Source organism: Mustela erminea, chromosome 8 (genome assembly GCF_009829155.1).
Source record: "Mustela erminea isolate mMusErm1 chromosome 8, mMusErm1.Pri, whole genome shotgun sequence".
Lineage (NCBI taxonomy): Eukaryota > Metazoa > Chordata > Mammalia > Carnivora > Mustelidae > Mustela > Mustela erminea.
In genome coordinates, this window is record NC_045621.1 from 3,710,935 (window position 1) to 3,727,475 (window position 16,541).

Genomic DNA, 16,541 nt, shown 5'->3' on the forward strand with positions numbered 1-16,541 from the left:
ATTTATTTGACAACCAGAGATCACAACAAGGCAGAGAGGCGGGCAGAGGTGGGGGGTGGGGTGGGAAGCAGGCTCCCTGCGGAGCAGAGAGCCCAAGCGGGGCTTGATCCCAGGACCCTGGCGCCACCCAGGCACCCCTATTAATCCTTATTATTAAGGATTATTATTTGTTTGAGAGAGAGAGCAGGGGAAGGGAGAGAGGGGAAGTGGGAGGGACAAGCTGACTCTGCTCTACTCAGAGCTCAATCTCATGACCCCGAGATCATGATCAGAGAAAATCAAGAGTTGTTCACTTAACTGACTGAGCCACCCAGGTGGTCCGCAACTACGAACATTTTAAATATTATTTCTCAGGAGTCAGTAAATCCTGAAGATGCCAGGAGAGCACATCACCCCCCACCTACGCCAAGCAAGATTCCTAACCTAATATCCTCGCTTTTAAATCTTGAGGTGAATGTTAAGCACTTGGTCACAATCATTCACACTTCCTTCTGAGTAAATGTTAAGCTAACATTTCAATAAATAAAGATGCTTCTGAAAATAAATATTTCTATCCCAATTGTTTTTAAAAATTATTTTAAAATAAGTTTAGAATTACAAAAGGGTTGCAAAAAGAGTGGAGTGCCCATCTGCCCTTTACCTGGCTTCTTCTAATATCTTACATAAGCGTAGTGCAATTATCGCAGCCAGCAAATGTTGGTACAATCCTATTAGCTAATCTCGATCTAATTGGAATTTCTCTGTCCCACGAATGGCAACACACTTCAAAAGATCAATCCTGTTACTTATAAATTTTAGACCTTGTAAATATTGTCATTCTTTCTTTCCATTTTTTTTCCTTTTCTTCCCATTAAAAAAAAATCTACTTGTAAACGAACTCAATGTCTAATGACAAAGATAGAGTCAAACAATTGCCGTTTCCTTACATTTTGACATTTATATAATTACTGAAATTATGTCTTTGGAGATTTTTTTATGATATGAGAAAATACTTAAAATAAAACTTAAGAATGCAATATACAAAACTATATAAAGGATTATTTCAGGGGTTTTTTTTGGTAAATAAATAGATATGTATGTAATTAAATGTATAGGAAAAAGGATGGAAGGAGATATATACTAACAATCTGTTTATCAGCAGAGAGTGGAATTTTTCATGATTTTGTATTTTATTTTTTAATTCCCTTTTCTTTTTTCCAAATTTCCTATAGTGAATCACATTTGTACTTATAATCTTTAAAATCTTCTTTAAAAGCAATGTAGGAGAGACTATGGACTCTGAAAAACAATCTGAGGGTTTTGAAGGGGCGGGGGTGGGAGGTTGGGGGAACCAGGTGGTGGGTAATAGAGAGGGCACAGATTGCGTGGAGCACTGGGTGTGGTGCAAAAGTAATGAATACTGTTATGCTGAAAATAAATAAAAAAAACAAAAAAAAAAGCAGTGTAGGGCTTGAACTCATGAACTGAGACCAAGAGTTGTGGGCCCTATTGACTGAGCCAGCCAGATGATCTTAAAAATTATATCTAAAAAATCCATGTAAGTATGACGTTAGTAATTTCCTGATTATACTAGGCAACTATCATTACTTTTCTTAGTCGTGATAATGATATTTTGATTCTACAGGAGAATGTTTTTAGTTTTTGGAGATGTGTGCCCAAGTAGAAATGACTTCTCATGAGCTTTACAATTTATTTTGAATTGGTCGATTAAAAAAACATACATTCATATGGGGAGAAAAGGAGGAAGAAAACACTCCTCCCCCGCACTCTCTCTTCAGGACGAAAGCAAGAGAACTTCCCTTAGGGAAACAGATCAATTTATCAACTTTGTCAGTATGAAGGGAAATCCCAGTCATGTCGTCTTTATGTCCTAAGTGAGAATTAAAGATGAAGCAAAAACTTACCCATTGTCTGAATTGTTTTGTACCTGTAGTCAAATTCATCCTGCAGGTCTTCTAAATACTTGGTGTCTTGTTCTGTCATCTTTTTATAAAAGAAAACACACTCACTCTGTTGTTCTAATTAAGCGTGTCAGCAAAACATCATCATCAGTCTTTCAAAGGACACTGTTTGGTGCTTCTGGCCTCCAGTCACGCGCTGGCCCAAGCATGCAAAGCCCACGTTTCTAAAGGCTAATGGCCACAGAGGCTGAATAGCCCCGAAGAACAAGAACTAGGCTAAATCTGCTTTTCCATTTGCTCTTCCTGATCATTTGGAAATCTTGCAGCATCTTGCCTGTTATTTCTCATTTAGTTCCAAATGATGCTACAAATGTCTTTTTTGGCCGGAGACTATAGATACCTTTCCCCTTTTAGTTCCATACAACTCTGCATGAATGTACCAATTATCTTTTCACTTAAAGTCCCTATTCTACTCTGCTGTGGTTTATGGTAATTCAGTCTACCTTTTTATCCCTTCTCTGCTTCTTAGAGAAATATCTATGCTTCCTCTATATGTCCTATTTGTTTTTATTTTGAGGTTTCACTTTGCTCTTCTCTCCAAACCTGGTGATGTCTCTCTGCTTCTAACAGGTACTACGTGCCAAGATCTGGGCTAACGGCGTATCTTCGACTATCGCATGCAGTCCTTCCCAGCAATCCTGTGATGCTGGTCATCCTCACGTTTCCAGAAGAAGACACACAGAGATTTACAGGGTAAAGGTTTAGAGGCTTGGAGCTTGGTGGGTAGGCCCAGTCTCTAGTCAACTGCAGCTGAAAAGCTTCCCCCCAAGAAATCTTTTCTAATATGAACACAGTGAGTGAGAGAGTTATTTTATTATCAGATTGTCCTGTGATTTCTGTAAGAGCTAACTTTGGGTGCAGTTAGATGTCTGGGGGCCACAGTTAGCCTTGCTAGGTTTCTGTGAGATCACTCACCTGTACACTATTTTTAATGGCAGCCACTTTGTGTTCCACATTCCTCTGCCTTTCTGAAACTGAAGAACTTTGTAAGGATTTCTCCAGAGGACCCTGGGGAAAGAATGTTTTGAAATTTCAGTGATGTTAATAAAACAAGCTTATGATAAATGTAGTATATGTGGTACACTTTGAACTGAGGCTTGGATTTATAGGGTATGGAATACTATAAAGCCATTAAAAAGAATACTTTGGAAAAAAAATTTAATGACATTTAAAGTAGCATTAAGTTGTTAAGAAATAGAGCAAGTTATAAAAACACCATACATTTATGAGCCCTCTTCCTTACAGATATAGATATAGATATATGCATAGACATGTAAACTCAAGTACATATGGTTGGAAGAACACACACACCAAAACATTATCAATAGGTAAGTGAAATTACAGATGATTTTATGGCTTAAACTTTCTTTCCTAATTTTCTATAACAGACCTATGTTACTTTTGAAATTCTCTAAAATGAATAAATGTAATTTAAAAATGAGTATAGTGAAGCTACATTAAATTGGACTTAAATTCAGAATTAGGGATGTTGACTTTGCTGGGATAAGATTTACTTCTACACTGGTACAAAAGTTGTTCACTAAAGAATATCTAAAAATATTAGCCAAGTAAAATAGAAAGGCTAACGAACATTTCCATGCACCATTTCTTGGCCATTCAAATAATCTAACATTGAGTGTTCCTTAGATATAGAGACACTGATGTGCTCCTTAGATATCAAGCCACATAGATACCAAAATGAGAGTTAGAATATCGGCAACCCTTTTGCCTTAGAGTTGGGTGAAGAGCTATGGTTTAGAAAGCCTGATGACTTGACTAAGCAAATCAGGAGTGCAACCTCAAGCAGAAGCAATGTGCATGGCTACCAGTCAAGTGTTCTTCCAACTACACCGCATTCTTCAGATAGAAAAATAGTTACAACTCCCCCTCCCATATATATGCTCCCATACATTTGTATATTGGTTTGAAGTTTTAAAATTAACACACCAGTGTGTCTCTCGTGGTAGTATGTCATATTGGCAGATTGTATGTAGTTTCTAATTTGACTGATACCTGATATTTGAAGACAACACCCCCCTACCACACACACACACTAAAATGACTGAGGAAAAGAGGGATATAGAAAAGGATAGCTGAGTATATATATGAGAATATCATATGTTAGTAGTAATAGCATCTTAATTTTTACCCAAAATGTACTGAATCAAACTAAATTTACCGTAGAAGCACTATATTTTAAATATATTTTTTATATTTAATTAATATTTATATATTTTAAATTAAAAATATTATCCTTTATGTAAAAAATAAGAAGAGTGAATTATTAAAATCCTCTATTTCTCCAAAAACAGCCATAATGTGAAAATAGCTAAGTCTAAAAATTTTAACAGCTCAAAAAAAGATATTTTTCTGGGACCTTTAAAAATAAATACAGTATTGATATACATATAGTATATGATTTACTAAGTTATGGAGAACATCATCTAGAAATTGATTACTTACATATTCTTCCTTTTTATAAGGACTAACTGAAAAAGTATTCCCAAGGACAGTTGATTCCCTCTGTTAGTCTTTCTTTGATGGGGGCTCTGAATTCATTGAGGATAGTATGAGAAAATATAATCTAAAATAGGGCAGGGCAAAGTACATTGAAACAAACAACAAGCAAGTATTTATGGAATTTCCATCAGATAAAATTTTGTGTGTATAGTTTCCGGGTGGTGGGGAGTAGAAGTCCAGAGCCATAGACGGTTTTGACAAAGATCGACCCCTGAGGATAATCCTGCTGAAGGAAGCTAAGTCCACATGGAGCTGGGACTTCAGCCAGGAGGCAGCGAACTTCATCCCGCAACTGGTACTGTAAGACCATGGACCAGAGTGGAACCAATAGACACAGAAAAGAATTTATAGAGAGGATTCCAGAAACAAACTCCAGAAAGCCTTTTGCTCAGTATGGAGGCAGAGAAAAGGAATTACTCAAAGACCTTGATTCTAAGTATATTGGAGGATAGTGGCACCATTAACATAGGTAACGGCTGGGAAGAAGATAAGAATTTCTGCTTCAGAAAAATTGAGTTCAGGGAGATAACAAGACCACAAGTTCAGAAAATATTACCTGAACGGGCATATTGGCTGCAGCCAATATTCTTCTCTCTTCCCTTAAACAGTTTGAAATAACCACAGCTACGTGCATTGGATTGCCATGAAATTTTCCCTAGAAAAAAGTCAGAAAAACAAACACAAAAGCTTAAATATAAACATCATATGAAAACATCACTACTCATAAAGAAAAAATAATCCCTCAAAAAATATATGAAATTATTTGGGATTTGTTTCAACAGTGTCTTCTAAAGCCACAGAAACCTGGATTGTGAAACTCCCGTGGAGTAAATTAAAAATAATTCTTTTTTTTTTAAAGATTTTATTTATTTATTTGACAGAGAGAGATTACAAGTAGGCAGAGAGGCAGGCAGAGAGAGAGAGGAGGAAGCAGGCTCCCTGCTGAGCAGAGAGCCCGATGCGGGACTCGATCCCAGCACCCTGAGATCATGACCCGAGCTGAAGGCAGCGGCTTCACCCACTGAGCCACCCAGGCGCCCCAATTAAAAATAATTATTGAACAGCTCTGTAGAAAAGGCCCTGAACACACACTCGGGAGGATCCATTTATTTTAGGCTTAGGATAGGTTTTAGGTAAAAGAGTTACTTCTTTGTAAATTATTAGGAACCAGGGTGGTCCCAGCTGTTCACTTATTAACTCTGTACTTGATGGTATACTTAAAGCATTCTTTTGGTCCCCGTTTGGTGTTGTTTATGTCGACTAGATTATAACTCTACGAATTTACTAGAGTGAGGCTACACACATTTCAGCAACAATATTTTTCTCAGATCTAAGCATATACATTTATTACCCATGCAAATGGTGCAGACGTTGGAAACTGGCAGCCTGCGGGTTTAATTCAGGCGCTAGATGTGCTGTGTAAGTCACATATTGTAATCCCTTCAGGAGGAGCAGGTACTGCCCACAGCTGCCATCGTGTCCAGCACTGACAACCAGGCACTAATTTACCTCAACTGCCAAGACCCTGCAGGTGTTTCAGTTGTCTTGGGTTATAGGGCTAATCCCAACACCACCATCCTTTTAGTCAGTAGTGTTAAATGTCTTTGTTAATTGAGCTTTTCCAAGCCGGGGTAAATAGGAAGCTTAGTAAGTGTAGACAAACACATTTATTTAGTTTCCCTCCCCTCTCCTGTCCTCTCCTCTCTGAAAGACATGCTAATAATCTACGAAATGGTCAAACGGGTCAGTAAGAGAGACAATGAAATAACGACCCATAAAGCGGAAAATTAACAATGAATCGAAAGGAGGAATATCAAGACAAGACATCCAAATGGCTATCAGACACATGAAAAAATGTTCATCATCATTAGCCATCAGGGAGATTCAAATTAAAACCACATTGAGATACCACCTTACACCAGTTAGAATGGCCAAAATTAACAAAACAGGAAACAACATGTGTTGGAGAGGATGTGGAGAAAGGGGAACCCTCTTCCACTGTTGGTGGGAATGCAAGTTGGTGCAGCCTCTTTGGAGAACAGTGTGGAGATTCCTCATGAAATTAAAAATAGACCTTCCCTATGACCCTGCCATTGCACTACTGGGTATTTACCCCAAAGATACAGATGTGAAAAGAAGGGCCATCTGTACCCCAATGTTTATAGCAGCAATGACCATGGTCGCCAAACTGTGGAAACAACCAAGATGCCCTTCAAGGGACGAATGGATAAGGAAGATGTGGTCCACATACACTATGGAGTATGATGCGTCCATCAGAAATGATGAATACCCAACTTTTGTAGCAACATGGACGGGACTGGAAGAGATTCTGCTGAGTGAAATAAGTCAAGCAGAGAGAGTCAATTATCATATGGTTTTACTTATTTGTGGAGCATAACAAATAGCATGGAGGACAAGGGGAGATGGAGAGGAGAAGGGAGTTGAGGGAAATTGGAAGGGGAGGTGAACCATGAGAGACTATGGACTCTGAAAAACAATCTAAGGGGTTTTGAAGGGGCGGGGGGTGGGAGGTTGGGGTACCAGGTGGTGGGTATTATAGAGGACACGGATTGCATGGAGCACTGGCTGTGGTGAAAAAATAATGAATACTGTTTTTCTGAAAATAAATAAATTGAAAAAATTCAAAAAAAAAAAAGAAAGGAGGAATATATACAGATTTGACAAAGTAAAGGGCCTTTCAAGGGAAGAAATGAGGTTGTAAACATTTTTATGACGTTCACTGCTGCCACAATTTTATTCGATGATGCACATTACTTAGGACTTCTATTCATAAAACGAGGGTATCAACACCAAGCTTCTGAGTTCCTGCTCTTCCATATTCTACAGCCTTCAAAACTCTACTTTCCCTCTTGAATCTGAAAGCTCCAAAAAATAAAAATGAATTGACAGAAGCTCATAAGGTATAGAAATTTAAATGATCCTTTTTATTAAGCAGAGATACCAAATTTCCCATTTCTGCATGCTGACAATTTCAGATTCTCTCTAGTTAGAAGAATTTGTTCCTGTTGTTAATTTTCCTATCTACTGATGTTTTCCATATACCTTCTATTCAACTTCCCAAGAAAAACGATGTCTTCTCATTTTGCCCTTATTTTGTAAATATTCCATTGTTAAAAATAAACAGTTTCTTCTGGGGCTCCTTTGGAGGCTCTGTTCCTTGAGTAAATTTGAAAACTCCTCTTCCCTCCCGTCCAAGATCTGGAGTTCCTCTAAGACCCCGAGAATCACCATTACTTGTCCTTGTTTTTCTCACCATCGTAGGAGCTTTTCCATGATCATTCGGATACCATCTTTCTACAGTTCTCAGCTCTGCTGTGCACATTTTCCTTTTCCTTTTCTACTTGCACTGTTTACCTTCCCTTTCAGATTCAGCTTCCCCTCACGTCTTAGAACGTTAAACTATTCATTTTTCTCCCTTGTCCAGAGCACAGAGCACCATCGTGTTCATCTAGGCTATCTTTTTACTTTTTTTGCACATTTTTCCTAACTTAGTCCCTCCCTTAAATGTATGAGACAAAAACTGCTTACAGAAAATTGATCCTTATATTCAAAACCAAATTAGTGCTTTTTATTTTCGTAAATATCAAAGATGTACTCATGTTCACCTTTCTGTTGCCACGTATATGAACCTCAAAAAAAAAAAAAAGCTGCCAAAACCAAAACCAAACCTAAACAAAACAAAACAAAACAAAACAAAACTCCCCTGAGTTTGAGTTGGTAGGAGGCGAGAACACCCGAGAGAGGAAAACTGTACATTTTCTGTTGTGTGTCTGTCTTGTCTCGTGCATGTGTAGTGCTTATATCTTCTGCCCTGTTGCTTGTCTTTTCCCAAATGGCAATGAGTAGAAGTTTCTATTTTAGTGAAGTCAAATTTATTAGTTCTTCCCTTTATGGTTAGTGCTTTTTATGGCTTATGAAATCCTTCCCTAACCTGCAGTCATAGAGGTTGTGTTTTTTTTCCTGCTAAGTCTTTATAGTGATGCCTTTCGCTGTACCTCACTTGGAGCTTGAGAATAATGAGTGGGTCCTTTTCACATTTTCTGTATGGATACACAGCTCTGACGATATTTATTGAACATTCTGTTTTTTCGCCAGGCTCTGTTGGGTCACTTCTTTGAGAAGTCGAGGTCCACACATGGATGGGTTTGCTTCTGGACTCCATTCCATCTTAGAATTCTACCTCTGTTGTGTCAACAGCTTATTTTAATTACTAGACCTTTATAATAAATTTTGATGTCATCTAGAATAAATTTCTTTGCATTTCCATATAAACTTGAAGACAAGCTTGTCAGCCTGCACACGTATATAACCACGCTGAGAATCTGAATGGCACTCTATCTTTAGATACGTTTGGGGGACTTGGCATCTTTATAATTGCATTCTAATCCATTTATTGGGGTCTTCTCTAATGTCTCTCTATTAAGCATTATAATTATCTATGGGGATTTTACACATTTTTTGTTAGGTTTATTTCCATATAATTGGTATTTTGACAACAGAATAAACAGTGTCTTTCTTTCTTAATTGTTTTTGCTGGCATGTGGAAATATATTTGACACCCATATATTGATTTTGAAACTAGAAAATTTGCTAAACCCTTATTGACTCTAATGTGTTTTTAATATCTCTTAACAATTCTAACAATTTATCTGTAGACTCTCTTGAATTTTCTACATACACAAATCATGTCTTGTGTGCGTATTGGTAACATTTTCTCCCTTATCTAACATCTAGCTTCCATCAGAGTTTTAAATTCATCCTAAGTCTTATTTAGAAATGCCTTGGTTAATTTCCAAACATAGGGGTTTTCTACTTCTCTGTTTTTTTAACCATTTTTTTAAAAAGGATTTTATTTATTTATTTTATTTTAGCGAGAAAGAGAGAGAGAGAGAGAGTGAGTGCTTGAGTGGGGCATTACGGGCAGAGAGAGAGGGAGAGAGAGAATCTTAAGCAGGCTCCACGCCCAGCACAGAGCCTGATGTAGGGCTCCATCTTAACGACCCTGAAACCATGACCTGAGCCAATACCAGAATCAGGTGCTTAGCCGACTGAGCCACCCAGACCACCCCCACAACCAATGTTTTTTAACAGATTTAAACATTCTCATCAGAATAGATGTTCTGAGTGACTTCAACCACTGAGACTGCTCTGTGGCCCAGGTTCCGGACCTTTCAAAAGCTTGTGGAGAGCGCAAACTGTTCGGTGCAAATGTCTTATACAGGCTCATTAACCCGTTTGCTCATTGTTTTGTTCAAATTTATGCATCCTTGTGGATTTCTTTCCTGATTAATTTTATAAGTTATTGAAAGAGATATATTGAAATCTATTCTGTGGATTTTTCTCCTTGTGGTGCTGTCACACACAGACTTATATATTGCTAGTGAGTCAAACCTTCCATTTCCATGAACTGAACTTCAATGATGCTCTTAGCTTTGAAGCAAAAATATAAACTATGACATAATGCCTTTTATCACTTGGAATTTTTATCTTATACTTACTGAAAGGGTGGGATTTATTTCTACAGAGATATAAATATTTAAAATCACATAGCAGTACTATGCATATATAAAAAGGATAAATACCTGTGAAGTAAATTGGTTAATGTATTCCTGAAACTCCTGCACATACTTAGAATTCAAATTTTCTGAAACTTCATTGGAATTCATATTTTTCCATAAAATAATGTCTTCTGGGACATCAAGAATGTCGATGAGCTGGTATTTCTTTTAAGTGTGCAGATCTACTGTCTCCATCCTGTAAGTTTTGACACTGTCGCTTTCTTGATCTTACCAGAAGTTCTTAATAGAAAATTCTCAGGCAAGAACCAGGACTCACACTCCTTCTGCAAGTAGTCCTCAAATGGTTTGCTGACAGAAACAGGGAGGGACTGTACTGGCCTAGTCATGTCATCATGATTAACCACCATATCACAATGCATTTAGAAGAAATTATTATTTAACGGCTCAGAGACATGTCCATAAAGTCACTGAGGACTAGAAAATATGGTAGGTTCTAGATGTCTCTTCCAGAAGCCTTCTAACCAGTCTTCTATCCATTCAACCATTATCCATACCCTTTAGGTCCACTCCCAATAATATCCTTGAAAAAGTTCTTCTTCTTGGACATTGCTTAAATTAAATTAAATATGGCAGTAACTTCAGCAATTGGCAGGTATAAGATTTCAGTGACACAGCGCTTATCATAAATCAAACTCATACTCTTGATCCCTTTAAAGATCTGTTTGCATCGACAGTGTAATTCTAAGTCTCCTCAAAGAAAGCAAATTCCCATCTCAGGCATTGCTTATTTGATTGAACACATATTGAACTTTGTCTGCAATGGCATCATGCTGGACGTTAAGTGCATTCTGTTCCAAATCAGCAGGAAATTTCTGATAAATGGTATCATACATCTTCAAGATAATTCCTTGCAATGCATGATTCATTTACTCTAGCTTCCTGCCGCACTGAGATTTCGTTCACCTATTGTGAGGAATTGGGCAATTTCTCTTGCCACTGTTGCTTTGTGTATGATAGGCAATCCTTTTGCATGAATCTCACTAATAAAATATTACACAACTTCTACCCATGTGCATCTTTCTTCCTTTCTTACATCCTATAAAGCACTTTACTGTTATTTTCCATGAAAATATGGAATTTAGGATCATCTATCCAGTGACAAATAATTTGCTTAACAAATATCAAATTTATACCCTGCTGATCTGTTCCCTCCCCGTTCTGCATACATGATAGCTGTTTGTTTCAATCCTAAAGCACTATTATAGACGACACTTTAAACAGCAATTAAACTCAACATATGCTACGCCAACAGTGCACATCACTCAACTGAAGAGACAACAACACGAAGAGCTGTGACCCAATTTCACATCACAGGCAATGACAACGACATTGTGTTTGCCACACTAAGTAAGAGATGCTATTGATTATATGATGCAATTTCATTTCAGAGATTAAAATGCTGACAAAAAGGTGTCTTAGAATTAACAAATATGCTGTTTTGTTCTTGCTGCTGCTTTATGCTGAATTTTCGGCTTTCCTTCAAACTCCTCTTCTTCTGCCCTTCCATCTAATTTCTAATTTTGACTCATCACTAAAGAGGGACAAGTTCATCTGCTTTTCTTCTCCCAAATGGTCCAAGAAGTACCAGAATCAGAGGTAAAGGATATGAGAAGTCTTGCTCAAAAGAACCTCCTTCATTCAGGTGGCACAGAATCAGAATTCCCAACTAGACTCTCACTCCTCTGGTTCTTTCTCCAAGGATCCCCTTTAAAATGCAAACACATGAGGAAGCATTAACACTATATTTAATTAATTTCTTCTGCATTGTGCAAGAATGATCGGATGTTGTTTCCTGGCTGCAGTGACTTGGCAACCGCAGGATGAGAGCAATAGGTCCCTGGACAGATACAGGGAGAAGGTTCGGGGTAGGCTTGAATGAGAGAGACAGTAGTAATCAGTGGGATTCTAAAGAAACATGTAACCAACAACTGTCTGAGCTTGGGTTCCTCCAAAAGCTGATCCTGAAATAGGAATTCCAGTGCAAAAACACAGTTATGGAAGGGAGGGTAACTGAGACAAAGAAAAAGAGGCATCTGGAAAAGGGGGTTTATCAAGTCAGTGGCTAAGATGGGCTGGGAGCCAGTAAAAAACATGTGACAGACCTATCTACATAAGGGTTTCGGGAAATGGGGTTGCTTTATTATTTTTTTTTTAAAGATTTTATGCATTCACTTGAGAGATAGAGAGAGAGAGAAAAGAGATAGAGAGAGGGAGAAAGCACAAAAGGGAGACATAGACTCCCCACTGAGCTGAGAGCTGGACACGGGGCTTGATCCCAGGACCTTGTGATCAGGACCTTGAGATCAGGACCTGAGCCGAAGGCAGACGCTTAACCATCCAAGCCATGCAGGCACCCCAAGGAAATAAGGTATTTCTACTCCAATTCTTGTCTTCATTAGTCCCATTAGCAAAAGAAATGTAAATGTTGACACTCCACCACATTGAACTAAAATGATGAAGCCCAGGGCACTGCCTGCCTCTGCTATATCAGCTCTACTCCCAACATCAGTGAGAGAAATCTTGACTTCTCATTGGTTTTAACTACCTACAACTACACTTTGCTCAAATGTTGACATTTCTTCTTCTATGGTATCTCTCGGTTATGAAGCAGTTGTCTCTAATCACGGAGTCAAATGTTTTCGTTCATATTCTTATTGGCAATCTGCAATCTACTACACACTTTTGGTTGCCAATTAGCTCTCTTCCCTTTTATCATCCCCAATACTGCTGTTAAATCATTTTTTCCTGGCTCCATACCAGTGCCAAACACACTGGCCAATTTCTACTTGACAATCTGTTCTCAGCTCCAACCTTTTACTATTTCCTTCCCTTTATTCTGAGCACATGGTTTTTCTTCATGGCTTCTACCTAGTATTTCCTCACTGAATCGTAAGAATATGTTTATGGTGGAACCCCCCCCCCCCACTAATTTGAACATGAGCTGATTTAGTTGTCTTAAGGCTAATTTAGATGTAGGAAGATGAGTCTAACAGATTTTAAAAATAATGATTTTCCTGATAATGAAAACCACTGTGAGATACCACTACACATCTGTTGGAAAGATTAAATCCAAAACACATTATACCAAATAAAGATGAGGAACGGGCGTAGCAGGAACTTTCACGTTGTGTAGCCACTTTGGAAGATAGTTTGACAGCTTCTTACAAAGTTAAACATGCTCCTACCATCTAATCCAGCAATCACGCTCCTAGGTATTTACCCAGATGAACTAGAAACTTATGTTCACACCAAAACCGGCACACAAAGTTTACGGCCACTTTATTCATAACCACCAAAACTTAGAAGCAACCAAAATATCCTTCAATAGGTGAATGGATAAAGAAACTGATCCATCTATATGGTAGAATATTATTCAGTGATAAAATGAAATGAGCTATCAAGCTACACAAAGAAGAAACTTAAAACCATTGCTAAATGAAATAAGCCAACGTTAAAAGGCTATGTACTCTATGGCAAAACTATGGAGATAGAAAAAGGATCAGAGGTTGCCAAGAGTTGGGGGGCAGGGAGGGAAGAAGGGATGAATAGGTGGAACACAGGGGATTTTAGGGCAGAAAAACTTTTCTAAAGGAGACTGTAATGGTGGATATATGACTCTGCAGGTAAGACCCACAGAACGGTGTAATACAAAGAGTGAACCCTAACGTACTCTATAGACTTTAATGATAAGGTATTACTGAGTCATCAGCTGTAACAAACGCGCCACTCTGAATGCCAGATACTAATGACAGGGAAACTCTCTGGCAGAGGTGAGGGGAGACTAAGGGAGTCGGTGGGAACTCTCTGCACATTCCGCTCAGTTTTTTGGTAAACTTAAGACCACTCGGAAAAAAAAAAAAAAAAAAAAGCCTGTTTTTTAATCATCTTATTGAAGTCACAGTTCTCACATATCCTTATGCTATTTCTCTTACCAGGGATGAAAAAATTCAAATGAATAGAGTTGCCTGCCTTTCCTGTTCAGTTAGTTTTGAATCCACTCATCACCACAACGATTGTCTTGATAAAAGAGTAGTGAGGTATACAGTCTCCATGGATAGAAATGATCAATGCCTTTTTTTCTATTTATGCTGATAATTATACATCCATCTTTTAAAACACTAGCTAAAAATTAGCTGCAGGTATATATAGCTTGTCTTAGCTTATTTTTTCAATGAAAAGAAAACACTTAAAGGAATCAAGAATGTCCTCTATAAATTCTGAGTATATTTCTTGAGCCATGTTCTATGTCTGTGAAGGCTCAACTCATTCTGGACAATTGCTCTGCGAAGGAGCCAGAGAGCTCCCTAATAAACTGAGGGACATGGGTTTGTGGTTGTACTAGCTGTGTGACCTGTGGTTAGTCACTTTTTAACCTTCGTTACTTTAATTGTCCTATTAGTCAGTTGGGATGATAATGCTTAACCTCATCACAGAGTCACCAGAAGAGCAAGGCACATGTTTGAGGAAGAGCTTTGTAACTTGTAAAGCACTCTACAAACATAAGTTTTCTTTGTTGCTCTTGGAGGTATTAGGAAAGTTTAAAGCTCACAAAAGGTAAGTCAAATAGAAGATAAAAATCTTTTTATTGGGGGGCACCTGGGTGGCTCAGTGGGTTAAAGCCTCTGCCTTCGGCTAGGGTCGTGATCCCGGGGTCCTGGAATCGAGCCCCGCATGGGGCTCCCTGCTCGGCAGGGAGCCTGCTTCCTCCTCTCTCTCTGCCTGCCTCTCTGCCTACTTGTGATCTCTCTGTCAAATAAATTAAAAGAAAAATCTTTCTATTAGTTTCACAGAAATGAACGAAAATTCTGATTATAAAGATAATGAGGACTGCGTTATGCTTGAGAAAATATATTTACATGAATAAAAAAACTCCAGAAAAAGGAAGACTATGTATTTGGGGCTTTCAGAACGTTAAAGAGTAGGGACTTTCTTGTCATTTCTTTAGGACTAACTTGTGCATGAACATAAGTACACTAAAAGCTGCTTTGAATTAAAAAAAAAAAAAACCCACAAGCTAGCGATTAGAAATAATAATATAGTGCTTTCACCTGAGCATGATTCATACGATCTCTGGAAATAATTAACACTACACTCTGCATGCATAGGAAAAACCTGGAGGAACACATCAAACTCTAATGATTATCCTCAGGGAAATGGGATTGGGGGGAATGGGAATTTTCACTTTTACCTCAATTCTTTGGCATTATTAGAATTTTTGAAAATTTTGAGCATGTGTTACTTTTATGATTAAAACTAAACAAGAAGTGATAAATTACACATACATCTTCATATCAGATCTTTCTCTTTGCTTGACTATGGAAAGGTTTTTTATTTTTTTATTTTTATTTTTTTATTTTTTTTTACCTTGGAGGATTTATTATTATTATGTTTAATTTATTTTTAATTTATTTTCGGTGTAACAGTATTCATTATTTTTGCACCACACCCAGTGCTCCATGCAATCCGTGCCCTCTATAATACCCACCACCTGGTACCCCAACCTCCCACTCACCCACCAATTCAAACCCCTCAGATTGTTTTTTAGAGTCCATAGTCTCTCATGGTTCACCTCCCCTTCCAATTTCCCCCAACTCCCTTCTCCTCTCCATCTCCCCTTGTCCTCCATGCTATTTGTTATGCTCCAATAAGACATACAAATGGCTATCAGACACATGAAAAAATGTTCATCATCACTAGCCATCAGGGAGATTCAAATTAAAACCACATTGAGATATCACCTTACACCAGTTAGAATGGCCAAAATTAACAAAACAGGAAACAACATGTGTTGGAGAGGATGTGGAGAAAGGGGAACCCTCTTCCATTGTTGGTGGGAATGCAAGTTGGTGCAGCCTCTTTGGAGAACAGTGTGGAGATTCCTCAAGAAATTAAAAATAGAACTTCCCTATGACCCTGCAATTGCACTCCTGGGCATTTACCCCAAAGATACAGATGTGAAAAGAAGGGCCATCTGTACCCCAATGTTTATAGCAGCAATGGCCACAGTCACCAAACTGTGGAAAGAACCAAGATGCCCTTCAACGGACGAATGGATAAGGAAGATGTGGTCCATACTATGGACCATACCATACTATGGAGTATTGTGCCTCCATAAGAAAGGATGAATACGCAACTTTTGTAGCAACATGGACAGGACTGGAAGAGATTAAGCTGAGTGAAATCAGTCAAGCAGAGAGAGTCAATTATCATATGGAAAGGTTTTTTAAAACATTGTTGGCTTTGAAACTTTGAAAGGAGGAAAAAAAGAGTTAGGTGCTTAGATAATTATGACTAAAATTCAGTGCTCCTCGGGAATTCACAGCCTTGGAATTAAGAGATAAATGAACTGCTTAACTCAAAATGACAGGAAGAACACAAGATAGATGTTAACAAACTCTACTTACCATTTATATGTTTGAACATAACAGTAATAGAACCTGCCATTTACTGAATACCCATT

General features: G+C 38.1%; 1 protein-coding gene across 10 annotated transcripts in view; it reads right to left on the minus strand.

The window, feature by feature from the left end:
• The window catches only part of STAT4 (signal transducer and activator of transcription 4), a 93,795-nt gene that overhangs the window by 33,058 nt on the left and 44,196 nt on the right, over window positions 1–16,541 (minus strand). For 9 of the 10 annotated variants that reach the window (XM_032354224.1, XM_032354226.1, XM_032354225.1 and 6 more), the window contains 3 exons: window positions 5,038–5,136; window positions 2,877–2,969; window positions 1,905–1,983 (listed from right to left, as the gene is read on the minus strand). In XM_032354224.1, the coding sequence (XP_032210115.1) occupies window positions 1,905–1,983; window positions 2,877–2,969; window positions 5,038–5,136 (271 nt within the window). Of the gene's footprint in view, window positions 1–1,904; window positions 1,984–2,876; window positions 2,970–5,037; window positions 5,137–10,084; window positions 10,184–16,541 lie in introns of those variants that run through there. The other variant, XM_032354227.1, reaches the window with a different exon arrangement.